The following is a 19,194-nucleotide window of genomic DNA, read 5'->3' as shown; positions in this document are numbered from 1 at the left end:
GATCATCATCCGTGGGTCGCTATCGCCCGTTCTTTCCTTGAGGGTCATGGGCTTCGGCATGGCAATACCCAACTCCGGAGTTCTTGGTGGCACGTTCTTAATGCGGATTCGCGGTTTTCCAGTTCTTCTTCATCGTTGCTTACTCATTTGGTGTGTTCCTGGAAACATGTCCTTCGAAAGGCTCAGTGGCACCCAACGGAGAATCGCCTGGCTACTAACTCTTTTCAATTGGAATTACTGGCAGTCTCGCGTCTACTTTCGTGGGAAGGTAAACATGAGCTTAGACCACAATTCAACCGGATGGCACGGTTGGGCCTGTCTTCAGTTGCGGATGCCACCCTTGCCAGTCGCAATGTGCTTATCTCGTTTCGTACTGCTAGGAGGATTTTCCGAATCCCCCGTGGTTATAGGCCTTTATGGGATCAGCTTGTGACGGTGCTCTAGAACAGACAACCCTTTCCTGCTCTTGCTTTGGATCATCCCTGGCAGGATTGGGACCTACAAGGCCGGCTGCCTTTCAGCAAAGCTTCAGCTAATCAAGTGTATCATCTCCTGATTAAAGACAATCAATGGCTAGTTACTAAAGCAAAGGCTTTATGGGGATTGCGTAAATCCCGCTCGTGGTGGAGGGTCACTGTGATGGAGGGCTGGGTTAACAAGACATCCTTTAAATACAAAGTCTTTCTTTGGAGAGTGATAATTGGGGGTCTTCCGCTTGCTTCGGCTCTTTCCAAGCGACGAATCTCCAATGGCACCTGTTTCTTTTGCACCACTACTATGGAATCCGCCCGCCACCGATTTATATCCTGCCCCGTCGCTAAGAAGGTCTGGTTATTTTTGTCGGCCATTTGGCGAGGGGTGGTTGGTATCACACTGTGCCCCTTTGATTGGGTTTTGGGCCAGCCTAAATACCCTTCTCCCGCACAGCCACATATGAAGCTCATGTATCATTTTCTTCGCCACTGGGGCTGTTGGCATAACTGGACCATTCGGAATGCTTTTCTATTTGACTCCGCCCATAATGTTCAGCGACATATTGTAAGGCTTAAGGGCCTCTTGTATTGGCAGTTAGCTCTTCTCCATCGTTCTGATTTGCTCTCTACGGAGGACTTCCGTCCTTGGCATATGGCAATTTCCTCCGCATCCTTGCCATGAAATTGTAACTTGTAGTACTTAGCACCTCTTCGCATGATGACTTGTATTGTCGTCATGTATCTTGTAATCAAGTAATCTTGTATTTTTTTCGTAATTAATACAATTACCTTTTACGAAAAAAAAAAAAAACCTACAGTGGTGCTGTGCTGCCGTAAACCCTAGCGAGTGTACAACTGAAATCATCTGAGAGAGGGAGCGCCTAATCACACAGGTCACGCGCAGGTATGCTTCATCCGCTGCCCTGCCAACCGTCAGCACTGCGTCTGCTGCCCATGGGTGCCTGCAATGTGCATGTTGTTGTGCCGAGAGAGAGAGAGAGAGAGAGAGAGAGAGAGAGAGAGAGAGCGACATAATCTGAGAGCACGCAACTGCGACCCTACACAGATCAGAGAGCTGACCTGCCCCTATACAGAGAGCAAGAGAGAGAGAGAGAGAGAGAGAGTCGGAAAAGAGAGAGAGAGAGAGAGAGAGAGAGAGAGAGTTGTTAAAGTGGTGATACAACATGGTTGGTCTAGACATGGACTTTATTGACCAAACAGTAGCAGCCCTTGGTCCGGATTCCGAAACAAAGGAACCAGAGGATATGGTTCCTTGCACAGAGGAGATGCCACCTGCTCCTGACTTCCAGCCTACGAGCAAACGCACCAAGCATACTTCGGAAGATACAATGGATCATCAGGAACGTTCTTATGCTCACGTTGCTTCTGATTCTATGGATTCTCAGGATGTTGACTGGGAGCATTTGTTGGAGTTTACCAACACTCTGCTTGGTGATTATGTTCAACATAATCATGAAGCGTTTTTTGACTCTGAAACTGAAGATGTTCTAGAAGCCACTGTGGATCCTAAAAATGTTTTGCGCTCATTCTCAGTGTTTTATGAACGTGCTGTTATACTCTTCTTCACTGGTAGGATCCCAGTGCTTTCCTATATTCGCTAGTGGCTGCAAAGTCTACTACAAGGGGAGTGTGTTGAAGAGATTTTTGTTGGGCCCCGAGGCTTTTATGAGGTGCTGTTGAAATCCGAGAAGCATCATGCCGATCTGCTGACTAAACTGCCATTGTTCTTTGATCGCCATTTGGTCCATGTTGTGCCATGGCGCCCAATGGCAAATTTTCAGCGCTTGCTTCAACACGAGTGCCCGGTGTGGGTTGAAGTGGAAAACTATCCGGCTGTCTATTGGACACTGTTAAAGGATGCCATGACCATTGTGGGCACTGTTTTGGTTCCCCCGAGCCTAAGGGCCACGAATCATAATCGTTTGTGTATGTTATGGGACACTACTCGGAAAAGGCCTACTTGGTTACGTCTTAGTTACTCTGGCATGCATCCTTTGCACTTTCATTTGAAATGGATAACTTTGTAGGGCATTGTTTTTCGTGTGGAAACTTGGGGCATTTTATGGCCGAATGTCCAACGAAGCAACTGACTTTAGATGTTGAGCATGTTTTGCCTCCCATGGAAGATATGGTGCTTGATGCTCCGTCGCAGGATGCGACCCAGCCACGTAAAGTTTTGGATAAAGGCAAACAACATGTTTTGGGTTTAGTTTCCCGTGACAATGATTGGGTAGATGTACATGCCAAAAAATGTAAAATATTTGAAGCTAGTATGGTGGATACTGTGCCTAATGCTTCACAAGATTCCTTGCGTACTTATATGCGCAGGAAAGACATGTTGTCTTCAGAGCACACTACTCATGCTATGGTTTCTTGTGCTCCTCGAAATCAACCCACTAGGAAAGTATATACGGATGGTCCGAAGGGCCCACCTGATAAGTTGGCTTTTGATGCTAGAGGTAACGTGATTACCCCATGGAATCGCCGTTATCCTCGTTCCATCCCCAAGACAGTGGATACACCGCCTACCTCTAAATCTGGCTGTCAGAACTCTTTTGCCGTGTTAGCTGATTTTTTGGATGAGGGAGTCCTTGACATTCTAGTAGAAAAGGTTAAATCGAGGCAAGCTTTGCCTCGTTCCTGATTTTCTTTTTAAATACACATGAAGATAGCCACGTGGAATGTGTGAGGCCTTTGTTCTCGCAATAAGCAACGTGTCATGTGGAGTTTATTGCATGAGAATCAGTGGGATGTCTTGTATGCTGTTAAGCACAAGAGTCACGGTGAAGCAGGAAAAGTTGTGGATTGCCATGGGTTTCGCTTGTTTTATGCAGGGACGCATGCCATGCATTATTCTGGTGTGCTTATGATTGTACATGAGAAATATCACCCTGTTCTTATTAAAAATGATGTACATGGTCGTTTTGTGGTGATTGAAGTTCTATTTGAAGGAGAGATCTTATGGTTGCTTGGGCTCTATGCTCCAAATGATCATTTATCCCGCAGGGATCTTTGGAATACTTTGCAGACCTCCTTGTCAATTGGCAGACGGGGTTTTTTTATGGGGGATTTTAATGTGTGTTGATTCTTCACAGTCCACATCAAAGCATTCGGTGATGGACGCTCCGGAAAGCCATGTGTGGAATGCGTTTGCTTTTGCCGTACTTAAGCAAGATCTCTGGTCATGGCTACACCCTTCTTCTACAGGGTTTACTTTTCATTCTGCACAATATACAACTACATGGTCGCGGTTGGACCGCATGTACATCATGCAGGATGATGCTTTTCTTCCTGAGATGCTGGAAATGAAAGTGTTGCAGCAATATGCCTTGTCGGACCATTTTCCTCTACAGCTTGAGATGCTTGTTCAACCCATTGCACCTTTTAAGCAATTGCTGGATAGACTCCCTTTGTGTTTCAACTCGTCTTATTTGAAGCATTCAATCTTTCAGAGTTATATGCAGCAATTGATTGATAGATTTTTATTGGACTTCTCCTCTGAGGGCAATGCTTCTTTTGAACAATTGCTCTCTAATGTGTAGCGGGTTGTTCGGCAGTATGGGATCCATCATCCCTCTCTTTGTCGGCGGCGCCGACAAGCAGCGGAGGAATTATTGCCTTTGGTTTGGTGGAGACTCCAAATGATGTATTTCTACTACCATTGGCTATGCGTTTGGCTGATCTTATTAAAGAGTTTCAGTTGAAATCTTATCAACAGGCCAAACTGCAAAATTTGACTGAGAATTTGCAAGATAGTGCTTGTCAAACTCGTAAGTTCTTTCAAGCTCTCCATGCATCTCCTACTCGAGAGAATATGACTAGACTCCAAGATGTAGAAGGTCAAATGATCATTGATCCTCAGACTATTGTGAATATGTGCATGAATTATTTTCTAGACCTTCTTGGTTCTACTCCTTCACCTTCTGACCAAATTACTCATGCCCACTCAGTATTCTATGATTTGGTCCGCAATCAAGTTCCACATGACATGCAAACTACTTTGGAGACAGATATTCGTGAGGCAAAGGCTATGGATGTCTTGTTACACTTGCCCAAGGATAAAAGTCCTGGTTGGAATGGTCTCACCAATGAATTCTTTGAGGTTTTTGCTACCCGACTGGTGAAACCATTGACGGCTATGTTTCAGCAGGTTTGGGAAACGGGGTTCATGCCTTCCTCATGGAAAGGACTTATCAAACTGCTTCCAAAAGTTCCTTCCCCGTCTATGTTGAAACATTGGCGACCAATTTCTTTGATGTGTTCTATGTATAAAATCTTTTCCAAAGTAATGGCGAATCAGCTCCATAAGCATCTTCTTGCTATTGTGTATCCTCTTCAATATGGTTTCATTAAGGGCCAAAACAATTCTGCATAATGTCTTAAATGTGCAAATGGCTATTGACTATGCAAGGCACTCTAATCAGAAGGTGGCATTGATTCAATTGAACCTGGAAAAGGCTTTTGATTATTTAGACTAGTCTTTCATTGCAGAACTTATGTCTACTATGGGCTTTGGTACTTGGATGTCTCGTTTGATCTACACCATTAGTGTTGCGGCTTCTTTGCGAGTTATGCTGAATGGTGGTGTTACCGAGCCATTTGTCCTTGCATGCTCTGTGAGACAAGATTGCCCTTTGAGTAGTCTCTTTTTTGCCCTTGCGACTCATCCGGTTCTTTCGATGTTATCTCATATGGCAGCTTCTACTCAGTTGGCTAGATTGTCTCTTCCTTTTGCACAGCACTTCATTAGTCAATCCTTGGCTGATGACAGCTTTATGATTTTGCGTGCGGACAAGGATAATCTTCCCAAAGCATCAGATGTTTGGACTCTTTTTGGTCATGCTTCTGGTCTTCATATCAATGCTTTGAAATCAGCCATTCTCAGTTGCACGGAGTCAGATTTACAGTCATTGGACTGGCAGGGAATGGTTGTTCCCCGTGGTTCCATTGTGAGGCATCTTGGGTACCCTTTGGGTGTTGATGTTCCGCCGAAGCAACTACTAGAGTGGATTTCACAGAAACTGGCAGCTAAGTTTCTGTATTGGAAGTCGCAGGCTTGGCCCTTCCATGTTCGCCTCACAGTGGCTCAAACAATTATGTTACCAATGCTCACATATTTCTTGCCATTGCTGCCTTGGACTACTACTATATTGAATGCTCTTACTCGGTACATTCATTTCATGCTATGAAAGGACTCCTTGCATGCAAGCATTTCATGGATTTCTTGGTCGCATGCATGTACCCCCAAACGCATGGGTGGTGGGGCTATTTTGGATGTCGAAACTCATATGCTAGCACTCCGTTGGTCTCTTTTTCGTGCCATGTGCTTGGATCATCACCCGTGGGTCTTTATAACCCGTTATTTTCTTGAGGATCACAGGCTTGTGCATGGTAATACCCAAATTCGGAGCTCCTCGTGGCATGTTCTTAATGCAGACTCTCAGTTTTCTAGTCCATCATCCTTGCTTGCTCATTTGATATATTCCTGGAAATTGGTTCTCCAGAAGGCTCAGTGGCATCCAACGGAGGACCACTTAGCTACTAACTCTTTTCAACTGGAATTGTTAGCAGCCTCGCGATTGCTTTCTTGGGAAGGCAAACATGAGCTCAGACCAAAATTTAACCACATGGCACGTTTGGGCTTGACTTCAGTTGCAGATGCCACCCTTGCCAGTCGCAATGTATTGATATCATTTCGAACAGCCAGGAGGCTTTTCAGGATCCCTCGTGGATACCGTGATTTATGGGGACAACTTTTGATGGTGCTCCAAAGCAGACAACCCTTTCCTGCCCTTGCTTCGGATTGTCCCTGGCAGGACTGGGACCTTGCACGCCGGCTGAATTTGGAAAATGCCTCAGCTAACCAGGTGTATCATCTTCTGATTAAAGATCATCAATGGCTGGTTACTAAAGCTAATACTGTATGGGGATTGCATAAATCTCAGTCATGGTAGAAGGTAACTGTGATGGAGGGCTAGTTGAACAAGACACCTTTCAAATGCAAGGTCTTTCTTTGGAGGGTGATGATTGGTGGTCTTCCTCTTGCTTCATCCCTTTCCAAGCGTCGAATCTCCAACGGCAACTATTTCTTTTGCACCACTAGTGTGGAATCGGCCTATCATCGATTTATTTCTTGCCCTCTCGCTAAGAAAATCTAGTCACTCTTGTCAGCAGTTTGGCGAGCAGTGGTTGGTTTCTCGCTAAGCCCTTTTGATTGGGTCTTTGTGCGGCCCAAATACCCCACACCGGCACAGTCGCTTATGAAGATCTTGTTTCACTTTCTTAGATACTGGGGCTGTTGGCACAATTGGACCATTCGGAATGCTTTTCTTTTTTATTCAGCCTCTAATGTTCAAGGACATATTGCTAGGCTTAAAGGTCTCTTGCATTGGCAGATAGATCTCATTCGGCACTCTGACTTACTCCCTCGGGAGGACTTGCTTTCCTGGCATATGGCAATTTCCTCTGCGTCTTTGCCATGACTTTTGTAACTCTTTTGTCATTTAGTACTTTATAAATATAACATCCATTACAGAAAAAAAGAGAGAGGCTTGAGAGAAAAAGAGGGTGTGAGAAGCTTGAGAGAGAGAGAGAGGCTTGGGGGAGAGAAATAAGAAAGAAAGAATAAAAAAAAAGAAATGAGAAAGAAAAAAAGAAAGTTGTAGGCTTGAAGGAATGGCCAAAAAGTGCCTATTTTTTCGTACTAAATCGTACGGATACGTACCGTACCGTACCATACGGATCAGTTCGTACTACATACGAAGACAACCCTGGTAGTTGCACACTGTGAGAGAAAGTGGTACATCAAACCAGACCCAGCCACCTGCTTGTTAGGGCCTTCTTTGGCTACACTGCGAGGCTGAGGAGGAGAATTAAGATAAGCTCAAAAGGAGATTTCAAATGAGCAGGATCAAAGCACAACCAGCAACCACCTCACATTGGCACAAAAAGGGCATCTTAGATCATTTCCTATCAATTTTTTGGAGGAAGCTAGATACCACCTTTAGGCTGAGGAAGAACTCCCTCTTCATATGGCTACTAGCTCACAGAAGCTTGGCAGTTGCTACATTGCTTGGGTATATAAGGGACCCAATGGCTCACGTGAGATGGGGTAAGCCAAAGGAGACACAAAGACACTACCTATGGGACTGTCCCAAAGCCCAAGAGGTTCGGAGAAGAGACCTGAGGATGGTCTTTCATGGCACATCTGAGACCATGATTGCAACTCGAGGGGCCATAGCTTGGGTCACAAACAAAGGCCCAGCATGTGAATATAATGATTTTCAAGGGAGTCACTCCTGTCATATCATTGGTTAGAATCTGAGCAGGATCCCCACTCCAGGGAACTCACAGGCACAGTAGACCGAGGGACACTATCACAGATAGAAGCCGATTGCAAGTATTACAGCTTGGTACTTTCCAACCATGAGGTACAGTCATGGTATAGACGTCCAGGATGTCTGTAATTGTCAAGTTTTTGGCTGCTCCAGCTGAATACAATCAAGGAGTGGCACAATCATTGAAAGAATTCATGATACTTATCCACTTTAAACTGACTTGAATTTAAACTAAAACATTATCCAAACTTGGGTGCAATAGCCAAAGACCCACAATTAATGGAGTAGAGCAAAACCAGGTAGGAGAGAGACCAGCCAATGTGGCAAGAACCAAAAACAAAGATGGTGCCAGAACATCAAGATGGGAGGCTATTTCTCCAGTAGTATGGAGCAGCACCTTCTTTTGGCAAGGAGCACCCATCAATGTATACATCATAACCACTGACGGATCCTGACTGATCAGTAAGCATATAATCATTATACTCCTGCAAGAAAAACCTAATACTTTGTGAAGATAATTCTATAAAAGCATCCATTTTCCTAGATTATTCTTACCCTATACACATATGATATATACATGGTTATGGATTGAGACATGGTCATTTGGAATCTTGAGCATTGTAGTAGAATGAAGTAGGTAAGAGAGGCCAGCCAATATGGCAATAGCTGAAAACAGAAAACTGTGCCAGCACAATATTAGAAGAGATGGCAGACAGTTTGTCAAGGAGTACACCAGAGACAAGGGGCAGCAACTGTGCATCTTTTGTCAAGGAGCACCCATCACTGAAAAAACCTGACTGACCACCAAGCATACAACGGTTATGTTCCTGCAAGTAAATCCCATGCTTATTTCTGTGTAGATGATCAATAAAAGCCCCCATTTTCCTAGTTTATTCTAAGTTCTAACCCTATGTATGATATACACTTAATAATCCTAAACACACATGGCATACATTTATGAATTGAGTCATGATCATTATGATTATTGAGTACATGCCCTATCCATGTCAAGCCACAAGTTTGTGTGCAACTACTGCCATGATTGCACACTACTTCTACTACCTTCAGCCCACATGCTTCCATACACATCAGACCATGCATGCATGTACCAGTAACTAGCTAGTATTATAGTCTATCAAAAGGATTACAAAAGACAATCTTTTACATGCATCAGTAGTCTTGAATTGGGGATTCATCATCCCTATTCCCTTAATAGGTTGCAATTCCATTTGGTAAATCCTTTAATTTGCATCTATGGAGAGAGTGTGGCTTGTTCTTGCCCAAGTCTGCACCACACTTACATGGAGCATGACACATTAGATGGCTTTGGAGCATGGCCAGGTGTTAAAGTTGCAGATGCAAGCACTATTACACAAGTGCTTATGGACATTCCTTGCATCCTACTGGGTGGGATGTATGACACATTAGATGGCTTTGGAGTATGGCCAGGTGTTAAAGTTGCAGATGCAAGCACTATTGCACAAGTGCTTATGGGCATTCCTTGCATCCTACTGGGTGGGATGTATGAAAGTTGCCTGTGCTACTGGTGATTGTTTCTCCTTGGTGATTCACGCATTTCATGGCTTATCCACCTATGCAAAAGCTGGATATTCAGGACAACATTAACAACTGCAATGGAATATAATTGGCTCCAACACCTGTTATGTTTGCATGTGGAACAACACTCCACTACATGTACCTACACCAACAGTCAGCACACTGGAAGGTGAGAAACCTACTGTCTCACACTTGCATGAAGCACATTGAGGTGCAGTACCATTATATCAAAGAGAGACCCCATGAAAGGAAAACTACAGAAGGCATTATGGTGATAAGTCCAGAAAATATTCAGGACAGCATTGACACCTACACTGACAGTCGGCACAAAGGAAAAAGTGAGAAACCCAGTGTTTTACGCTCGCTTAAGGCACATTGGGGTGCACTACCATTACATCAAAGAAAGACCCCATGAAAGGGAGACTACAGAAGACAATATGGTGATACATAGGTTCTCAAAATATAGAGGGCAGCATTTACACCTGCAATGAAATGTGCTTGGCTCAAAACAAATGTTATGTCTGCATATCAGAAAACACTCTGCTACATGTAACACTAACAGTTAATGCACTGGAAATAGTGAGAAACCTAGCGTTTGATGCTCATTTGAGAGGTACATTACCATTATCAAAGAGAGACCCCATGAAAGGGTGACTACAAAAGGCAATATGGTGATTTTTTTTGCAGAAAAAATGTGGCGAATTATATTACTCAGAAGATGGTCACAAGGAAGCACATGTGCTCAGCAGTCTAGCCAAAGCAGAAGAAAATCACAAAGCAATTATATGTACAAGCCTCTCAAGGTGGTCTAGGTAGTATCGGGCAAGAAGCCAAGGAGAAGAAGTATACCGCCACCTACAGCTGCCCACCTGCATCATGAAGAATAGGTCATGGCCACCCTAGGTAAGTAAAAATCGATGACCGAGCTCCTATAGCAAGCTCAAGAATCGCCTTGCACTTGGTCCCAATGGCTGCAGAGGGAGTGGATATTGAAGGTCCAGAGCAATACCAAGGTCGCGTATACTAAGAGGCACTTGCCACAAAAAATCATCTAACAGTGTGCCTTCCAAACGTGCCACCTCGTGAGGCTCCCAATGATCTCCCAAACCTCTAAGCACTCTGCAATGGGATCCAATCTGTAGTAGATGGGTAGTGCATCCAAGACGACCAAAACATAGGAATCTGCCTCAATGATGAAAATCGTGTCATGCATCTCAGCATCATACAATAAGTGGTGGCCTTGGCTAACTGCATGCTAACAAAAAGTCCCCCAAGGATATGCACACTAGACTTGGCACCACACGACAGAGAATACAGCCAGGTCCTCACCACACCAACTGTGCTCCCTCGCATGACCAGAGGCAATGCTTGGGAGTTTCCACGCACCGCTATGGACAGCCCTTGCAAACTCCATCCTGTCGCATTTGGGCCAACCAGCTCCCAACAGCAAAACCTCCATGGGCAAGAAGCCAAAGGAAATATAACACCCCCCAAGGCCTCCAGCTGTCGCACAGGCGCTGCCAGAAAGTCCATCGAAAGGCATCCATGATGTTGTGTTCAGCCCAATGCTTGTTGTGCGAGGGGCCCCAATCCAAGACCTCCTACATTAGGACATGTCTGTCAATCCTAGCTATAAAGGGCTAGTTCAAAGTCTTTGGCAAGGCTTTGCACTCGCTATCACTTGTTATCAAAATGGTATTCATTCTCATACACATACTAAATGATAGGTGGTCATGGAATTAACTCCACAAACTAACATGCATGAGAAGAGAAAAAGAGCATGCCACGAGTCACAAGTATTGTGGAGCATAATGCAAATTTTAAACACCAAACCATGAAAATGTCTTCCCCTCGGCAGTCAGAATAGATATCTCAAGTCTGAAAATATCTCACTCCCATCAAGATGGATGTACATTGATCTATCCATGCCTATGAGTTGTAATTTGACATTATCCTCAAAAAAGATATCTAGTGAAGTGTGATAAAGAAAATACCGTCAAAATTCCCAAAATGTTTGATAGTATAGTTAGTGATAGAGCAACAGCAGTGTTGGCTCCGGCAACCTGAATAGTCATGCACAAATCTTTACTAATAAAGAACCATGAATATCGGCTAAAAAAAAGAAAAACTTATAGACTGTTCAATGATAAACGTCATCAAACCAGTACAAACCTGTGTTAAGGCGACACCACTAGATAACGTAGTTGGTACACAGCAGTAGATTGCTAAGCCTGCAACAGCAGTAATTATGTATTGCAAATAGTATGCATATGATCTCAAGTCAAGGAGATATGTAGCAAAGGACTAAGGAAGGAGACTTTACCAGTTACAAGTTCTTGAGGCACCAAATGAACTTGCAAAACCAGCAGTGCCATCAGGGGAGTTAAAATGAGAACAGAAGTCTGCAATAAGACCAGCACTTTCAATCAATTTGCTTGTCAAAATTAAATCAGTAAAATTGCTGATTTGACTTTTTTAATAACTTAAGTGCCTTTCTAGTTAGCACCAGATTAAGCTTTCATTCAAGATTGGAGTTGGGCAAAAAATGAACTTGCAAAACCAGCAGTGTTATCAAAGGTGTCAAAAAGAGGACATATGTCTATCATAAGAAAGTACACAGTCAGTTTTCTTGTGGAATTTACATCTATGAAATTGTTTATTTTTCTTCATGACAACTTAAGTGCATTGTGAAGATATGCTAGGGTTTGCACTGGAGAAACACAGCATGTACAACCAACATTGAAACACAAAGACTAAGATAGTAACAAGCAAAACTCAAACCCTAGACACAAAACACAAAACACAAAACTCAAAACTCAAAACTCAAACACAGAGACAAACACTGAGAGAAGGAACTCTTAATTGACTGAATACTATAAATGAATGTAAGAGTGTATAGAATGACCCAAGGCAGAGCAATGGAGTGTTGGAGAGTGACGTCCACCGAAGATGGATCCCAAGTTCTATAACCACTAGTTGAAGATGAGAGAGCACTGAATAATGAAGGGCAGCAGGATGGTTACCGAAACACACCAATTCGAGGTTGAAATCACGGAAACGCAACAGTATACCCCTAGAGAATACTGAAAACTGGTCACCGGAGGCAAAGAAATGTCAAGCAACAACAGCAGAGATGTGTGCTAATATAGGCGGCCTACTAGACAAAAAAAACACATACATTACAGCAAGCATCTGGTGGGAGAGATGGCAGCACCCTATCGCCTCACATGAGATGCTGAAAACGCAGGGTGATCAAGTGCTATGATGATGCAACAAATTGCAAATCTCCAAACAACAGGGTGATGGCTGAAAACAGGCTACCTAGAGCTGGATAGTGATGGACTGCAATCAATGATTGGCTAGATAGCAAATGGTAGGTGGCTGATGGCTGAAATCTACATGGTAGAGTGACAAACCTCTAGAAAACGATGAGGATGAATGGTAAGCAGCTTATCTATTTATAGATATTGAAGGGTGCCCAAAAATCACGGTTTTGGGGGACCACCAAAACTCTCTCGAATGGCACACTAATTTTGCATTTTTCATTAATAAAGCGTGCTTTGAGGCTATTTAAAGATGCTAATCAGCTATAAGGCATGTTTTATTCACTCATGCCTCACTTACGCCTACACTCACATCGGAGTGTCGGTGATCAGTAGGACACTGGGGCACTTTTTACTCTCGGTAGGAGAGGTTTTTTCCCCCAAACTTATGGTATTATTTCATATGTGCTTATGACACACACTTACGGGCACTTACCGTGTTCGGGTGTGAACACCCCCCTACAACCCTAAGGTTTAAGGGTTGTACCTTGTACTTTCAATTTACACTCTTTCAGACTATTGCATTGGGTGTCGTGCTTCACTCTCTGCTGTCTACTATTTTCTATGCTAAGCTTTGATCCTACCTCCACTCTCACAGCATTTCCCTTAACGATACACCAAGAGGTGGAGTGTGAATGAAGGATAGCTAGATGGGGAGATGGAAAATGAGAAAGTGCTAGAAGCATAGATGGAGAATCCAAACCCTAGTGTGCTTTGAGCAGAAGTGAAATGTAATCGTAGGATTTGGAATGACGATATAAGTAAATCAAAATGTCGAGAAAATACTGGTGGAATGGGAGGGAGTTGACAAGTTTGGTTTACTTGCTTAAATGAAACAGATGGTAAAGATATATCTGATGAAGCATATCTCCTTCGAAAGTGTCCTCTATTAAAGTTAACATACTAAAAATCATCCGGATCTTACATAGGAAAAGAAGAAACAGAAGAAGGTTTTGGCTCATACGACTCAAAAGGGTGATACGAACTTGACATAAGGCATTGCTGAGATAAAGGAGATGGATCGCCAGACGCGTCAAATATCGTGGTCCCTCCAAGATTAGGGAGATGGCCAGTCTCACCAATCTATCCACATGGAGTAGTAGCAATTGTTGGACAGGTGTAAACCTGACTATACATGATGCGCAAGTACTCCTCATCTGTAAGATGACCAAAACATGAAGAAGAACATGGTGAAGGTGAAGGTGTGTATGCCTCCTCTGTGAGACCATAATGCCTTTTCAAAGCCTCCAATGATTGAAAAGCCTAATAGGGCATCATAGGATCCCTAGAAGAAGGTGCCTGAGACATTATGAGTCAGAATCGAGTCACATGTGAGTCGATCACAAAGACTAGGCTTCACAATCACTACAGGGTACTCTTGAAAAGAGCATCAGATATACTAGGGTTTGCACTGAGCAAACACAGCAAGTACGATCAAGACAAAAACACAAAGACTTAGACAATGACAAGCAAAACTCAAACCCTAAATGCAAAACTCAAAACTCAAACACAGAGAAGAAACTCAGAACTAAATGAATATTGTAAATGAATGTAAGAGTGTATAGGATGCCCCAAGGCAAAGCAATGGAGTGTCAGAGAGTGATGTCCACTAGAGACACATCCCAAGAGCTATAACCACTAGTTAGACATGAGAGAGTGCTGAATAATGAAGGGCAGCAAGCTAGTCACCGAAACACAACAGTCAAAGGCTGAAATCTGGTAAATGCAGCAATGTACCACCACAGAAGGCTGAAAATTGGTCATTGAAGGCAGAGAACTGTCAAGCGACAACAAGAGAGGTGTGTGCTGATGTAAGCAGCCTGCCAAACAACAAAAACACAGGTACTACAGCAATTACCTCGTGGGAGAGATAGCAGCAGCCTATCACTTGGAACCAGATGCTGAAAATGCAGGCTGATCACATGCTATGATGATGAAGCAAATGGAGACCTCCAAATAGCATGGCAATGGCTGAAAATAGGCTGCCTAGGGCTGGATAGTGATGGGCTTCAGTCACTAATGGCTGGATAATAGATGGTAGGTCGCTGATAGCTGAAATCTGCACAATAGAGTAAGAAACCTACAGAAAAGGATTAGACTGAATGATGGGTAGCCCATCTATTTATAGATGTTTAAGGGTATCCCAAAAATTAGGGTTTTGGGGGACTACTGAAACTCTCTCGAACCACACACCAATTTTGCATTTTTCATTAATTAAGTGTGTTTTGGAACTATATAAAGATGCTAATTAGCTATAAAGTATGTTTTAGCCATAGTTGTCAGGTATGAAAGGTACGATACGATACGGTACTAAATGGTGCCTTATGATTTTATAACGTACAGTACGATATTAGTACGGAAAAAATTTAAGATGATTTTTTAAATAACAAAAACCATAAATCATTAAATGATAGATCATAGAATACATGTTTAAAGTGGAAATAGCCATTTCACTATAGAATAAGATGAATACATGACAGTGACCATCGCCGTCACATGGGTTGTGCAAAACATGCGATACAACTACAATCTAGTATATCTGATACAAAAAAGAGAGAGACCTATGAGTCTATGATGAGGCATCATATCATCATCATCAAAACTACTTGAGTGCTCATCAAGATGACTCGAACTCCTCACCCACGAGCACGCTAACTCCAAGTGTCATGAGTATCTGCCGCTATAAGCTCTCTATAGAGCTTTGCAAAAATCATCTCCTCCTCCTCCTCCTCCACCTCCTAACTCGAAAGAGTGTCGCCTATCAACTTGAATATATCAACATTCACCTACACAATGCAATGATGCATGTAAGATTGATCATTGTAAATGCTAAAGCCTAAATTGTAAAGTATAAACTTTAAAGTTTAAAGTTTAAAACAACAAATTTTAGATGTTATGATTAAGTGTTTAAACTTTACCTGCTTCGGACTACCCATGCTCATCATGGACCTTATCATGCGTAAGCTAGTGCGGCAATAGAGACTAGCCACTCTTAACTGTCGTATGCTAAGCCGATTGCAAATCTTTGTGTGAATGAGAGAATAGGCACTCCAGTTTCTCTCACATGCACCCGAAGAGCAATCCTGGGCAAGGACCCTCATGGCTAAGGGTTGAAGGGTCTCCAATGCGTATCCAAAGTTTTGCCACCAAAATAAAGGCTTCGCAAGTGACTCTCTCCTCTCACAAGTGGGAGAAGCAAAAGCCACATGCCCTCTCTGATCTGCATAGCATCCTAGCTTCTCCAGCACTGCATTGTGGTAATCCACAGAGACCACACAAGTCAAATAAGCAAGCTAGTCCGAACGGAACTCTCTATCATCCACGACTGCCAGTGACTTGTAGGCCGGATGTACCAATGCGGCAAAACCATGGATGGGCTTATGCATCCATGCCCATCTCCTCTCTGGCATCTTCTATCTCTAAAACATGTGCACGTTGTGTCTCTCCGATCACTGTACAAGCACATACCTCCACCAATACTACTCTAAAGAAGTAACGAAAAGGCCCATAGTGGACCCCTCGCAATCACTCATACGTAACACTCTCTAAAAGGAAGTCATGACAATCACAACGGCACGAACTTTTTGCCAAACTGCTCATTAAGACACAAGCATTCCATGGCTTTGGCCTCCTCTGTCTCATACTCATCCCACTCATTCCATAGAGTGGACACCACTGTCTAGCGCAAGGCAGACTACACCTCATAAAGGCACTCCAGCAATAACCACATATAAGCAAAGCAAGTTTAAGAAGGCTTCTTCAACTCCAATGTACTATGCTCATGATACATTGCAAGCACCTTTACCTTTACCGTGAAGAATGTGACAATTGATGTAGCTTTGCGGACCATCCTCTTCACCCACTTCAACTTTCCAATGTCCTCCATAAGTAGGTCCAAACAATGACTTGCATATGGAGTCCACACAATCGTAAAAAACTCAGCCTCAAGCAAACGGCCCATGCGCCGACAATTCGATGCATGTCAATAACAACTTGCACCACATTTGAGGGGCCCACCTACAACCACAATTTACAAATTACAAGTATACTAACAATACTTGAAGGTTAGAGAGAGAAAGAGAGAGATGAAACTTGAGCCTTTCAAGTTTCAACTTTCAACTTTCAAGATTCAAGAATGAAGAGAGATGGGGGTTGGGGGCCTTGCTGCCCCAGGGGGAAAGAGAGAATCGAGATAGATACTAGAGAGAAATTAGAATAAGGAGATATATAGTTATGCATAAATCAATTATCATAATGAAAGAAAGTGTAAACGGCCCGAACAACGTAGTATGCTTAACAATTATGATATTCGCTTGTTTTCGAGATTTAATATAAAAGAGAATGAACACTTAAAGCTGAAAATGAAAATTACTCACAAAATTACAGCCATGAAAATGTAAAAGTAATGGAGACAAGATTGAGGGTAGAAGATGGGCAAACCCCCGAAGGAATGTATTTCTGCTCAACCCAAGTCCCTTAGGGAAGAGCTCAGTTACAATCAACCTGAGAGTGAGGAGAAGTAATTCTCACTCTCACAAGATCATGCAAAGATGTACAAACACACATACATTATCTATTATGCAATGATAAGAACGGATTTCTTTACAGTATGAGAGAAGAAAAAGGGAAAATCAGCCTTTCTCCATCGTTAATCAGCAGTACATGGATAGGGCTTGCTTCTTGTTGCTAAAATGGAAGAAAGAGCTCGAGAAGGAGGTGCTGTAATGAATTTACAAGCTTGCTATCCTGTAAAACAACAGCGATAGAAGAGGGAATATGGAGGAATTTGATAATGGAGAAGTGGGGGATGATGATGGGGATGGATGGGGCCAGTTTCTGGCTATCTATGGGTGCTGTACATGAGTTTACAGCAAAGAAAAATGATGCTGAATGAAGAAAAACGAGCTCTTATTTATAGGAGAGGGAAGAGCTAGTACAAAAGGGGAAAGTGGAGTAGTACAAGACAAGTGTCCAGCCACATGTCATGGGATGTGACAAGTGGTGGGACACTTGGAAACTTGTGTGACACTTGTCTCTTCTCTATGGCCTTCCTTTTGGACTGAATACTATCAAGAATAGAAACAACCAAATTTAGCAAGCACAGTCAGAGTACAGAATTTACTATTTTTAGAAAGACATCCCTATTTTTTAGGACTAGCATTTTTAGGCTAATTCGAGACTCCTAGGTCTTCCTTTTGGGCTGAATACCGTCAAAAATAGAAACAACCAAATTTAGCAAGCACAGTCAGAGTACAGAATTTACTATTTTTAGAAGAGCCTCGAATTAGCCTAAAAATGCTAGTCCTAAAAAATAGGGATGTCATTCTAAAAATAGTAAATTCTATGCTCTGACTGTGCTAGGAGCCTCAAATTAGCCTAAAAATGCTAGTCCTAAAAAATAGGGATGTCATTCTAAAAATAGTAAATTCTGTACTATGACTGTGCTTGCTAAATTTGGTTGTTTCTATTCTTGACAGTATTCAGCCCAAAAGGAAGGCCATAGAGAAGAGACAAGAGTCAAGACACTTGTCACACAAGTTTCCAAGTGTCCTACCACTTGTCACATCTCATGACATGTGGTTGGACACTTGTCTTGTGCTACTTCACTTTCCCCTTTTGTACTAGCTCTTCCCTCTCCTATAAATAAGAGCTCGTTTTTCTTCATTCAGCATCATTTTTCTTCGCTGTAAACTCATGTACAGCACCCACAGATAGCCAGAAACTGGCCCCATCCATCCCCCACTTCTCCATTATCAAATTCCTCCATATTCCCTCTTCTATCACTGCTGTTTTACAGGATAGCAAGCCTGTAAATTCATTACAACACCTCCTTCTCGAACTCTTTCTTCCATTTTAGCAACAAGAAGCAAGCCCTATCCATGTACTGCTGATCAATGATGGAGAAAGGCTGATTTCCCCTTTTTCTTCTCTCATACTGTAAAGAAATCAGTTATTATCATTGCATAATAGATAATGCATGTGTGTTTGTACATCTTTGCATGATACTTCTCCTCACTCTCAGGTTGATTGTAACTGAGCTCTTCCCTAAGGGACTTGGGTTGGGCAGAAATACATTCCTTCGGGGGGGGAGGGATTGCCCATCTTCAACCCTCAATCTTGTCTCCATTACTTTAACATTTTCATGGCTGTAATTTTGTGAGTAATTTTCATTGAGGGCTCGATAATCAATGCACATCCTGAATGTGCCATCTTTCTTTTGAACAAGAAGAACCGGTAAACAAAATGGTGAGCTACTTGGCCTAATTAGCCCACGGTTAAGTAGATCTTCGACTTGCTTTCTGATTTCTTCTTGTTGAGGACGGCTCACACAGTATGGTGCTATATTAGGAGGAGAACTGCCCGGAATAATATCAATATGATGGTCTTGTGGCTTTTCTGGGGGAAGCTGATAAGGAAGATCTTCCGAAAAACAATATTTATAATTTTCCAAGAGCTGAAGTCGCTCATAGGTATGGTGTCTCC

General features: G+C 42.8%; 1 protein-coding gene across 3 annotated transcripts in view; it reads right to left on the bottom strand.

The window, feature by feature from the left end:
• Positions 1-19,194, bottom strand: part of LOC148035063 (Sodium Bile acid symporter family) — a 226,298-nt gene that overhangs the window by 131,198 nt on the left and 75,906 nt on the right. For all 3 annotated transcript variants that reach the window (XM_087679972.1, XM_087679973.1, XM_087679971.1), the window contains exons 5-7: positions 11,712-11,790; positions 11,561-11,619; positions 11,383-11,451 (exon numbers count right to left, since the gene is read on the bottom strand). In XM_087679972.1, coding sequence (XP_087536098.1) covers positions 11,383-11,451; positions 11,561-11,619; positions 11,712-11,790 — 207 coding nt within the window. The remainder of the gene's footprint in view (positions 1-11,382; positions 11,452-11,560; positions 11,620-11,711; positions 11,791-19,194) is intronic.

The sequence above is a fragment of the Lygodium microphyllum genome, chromosome 6 (genome assembly GCF_053477565.2).
Source record: "Lygodium microphyllum isolate KBCC chromosome 6, Lygodium_microphyllum_v1.1.10, whole genome shotgun sequence".
Classification (NCBI taxonomy): domain Eukaryota; kingdom Viridiplantae; phylum Streptophyta; class Polypodiopsida; order Schizaeales; family Lygodiaceae; genus Lygodium; species Lygodium microphyllum.
This window is presented reverse-complemented; position numbering and strand designations above follow the sequence as displayed.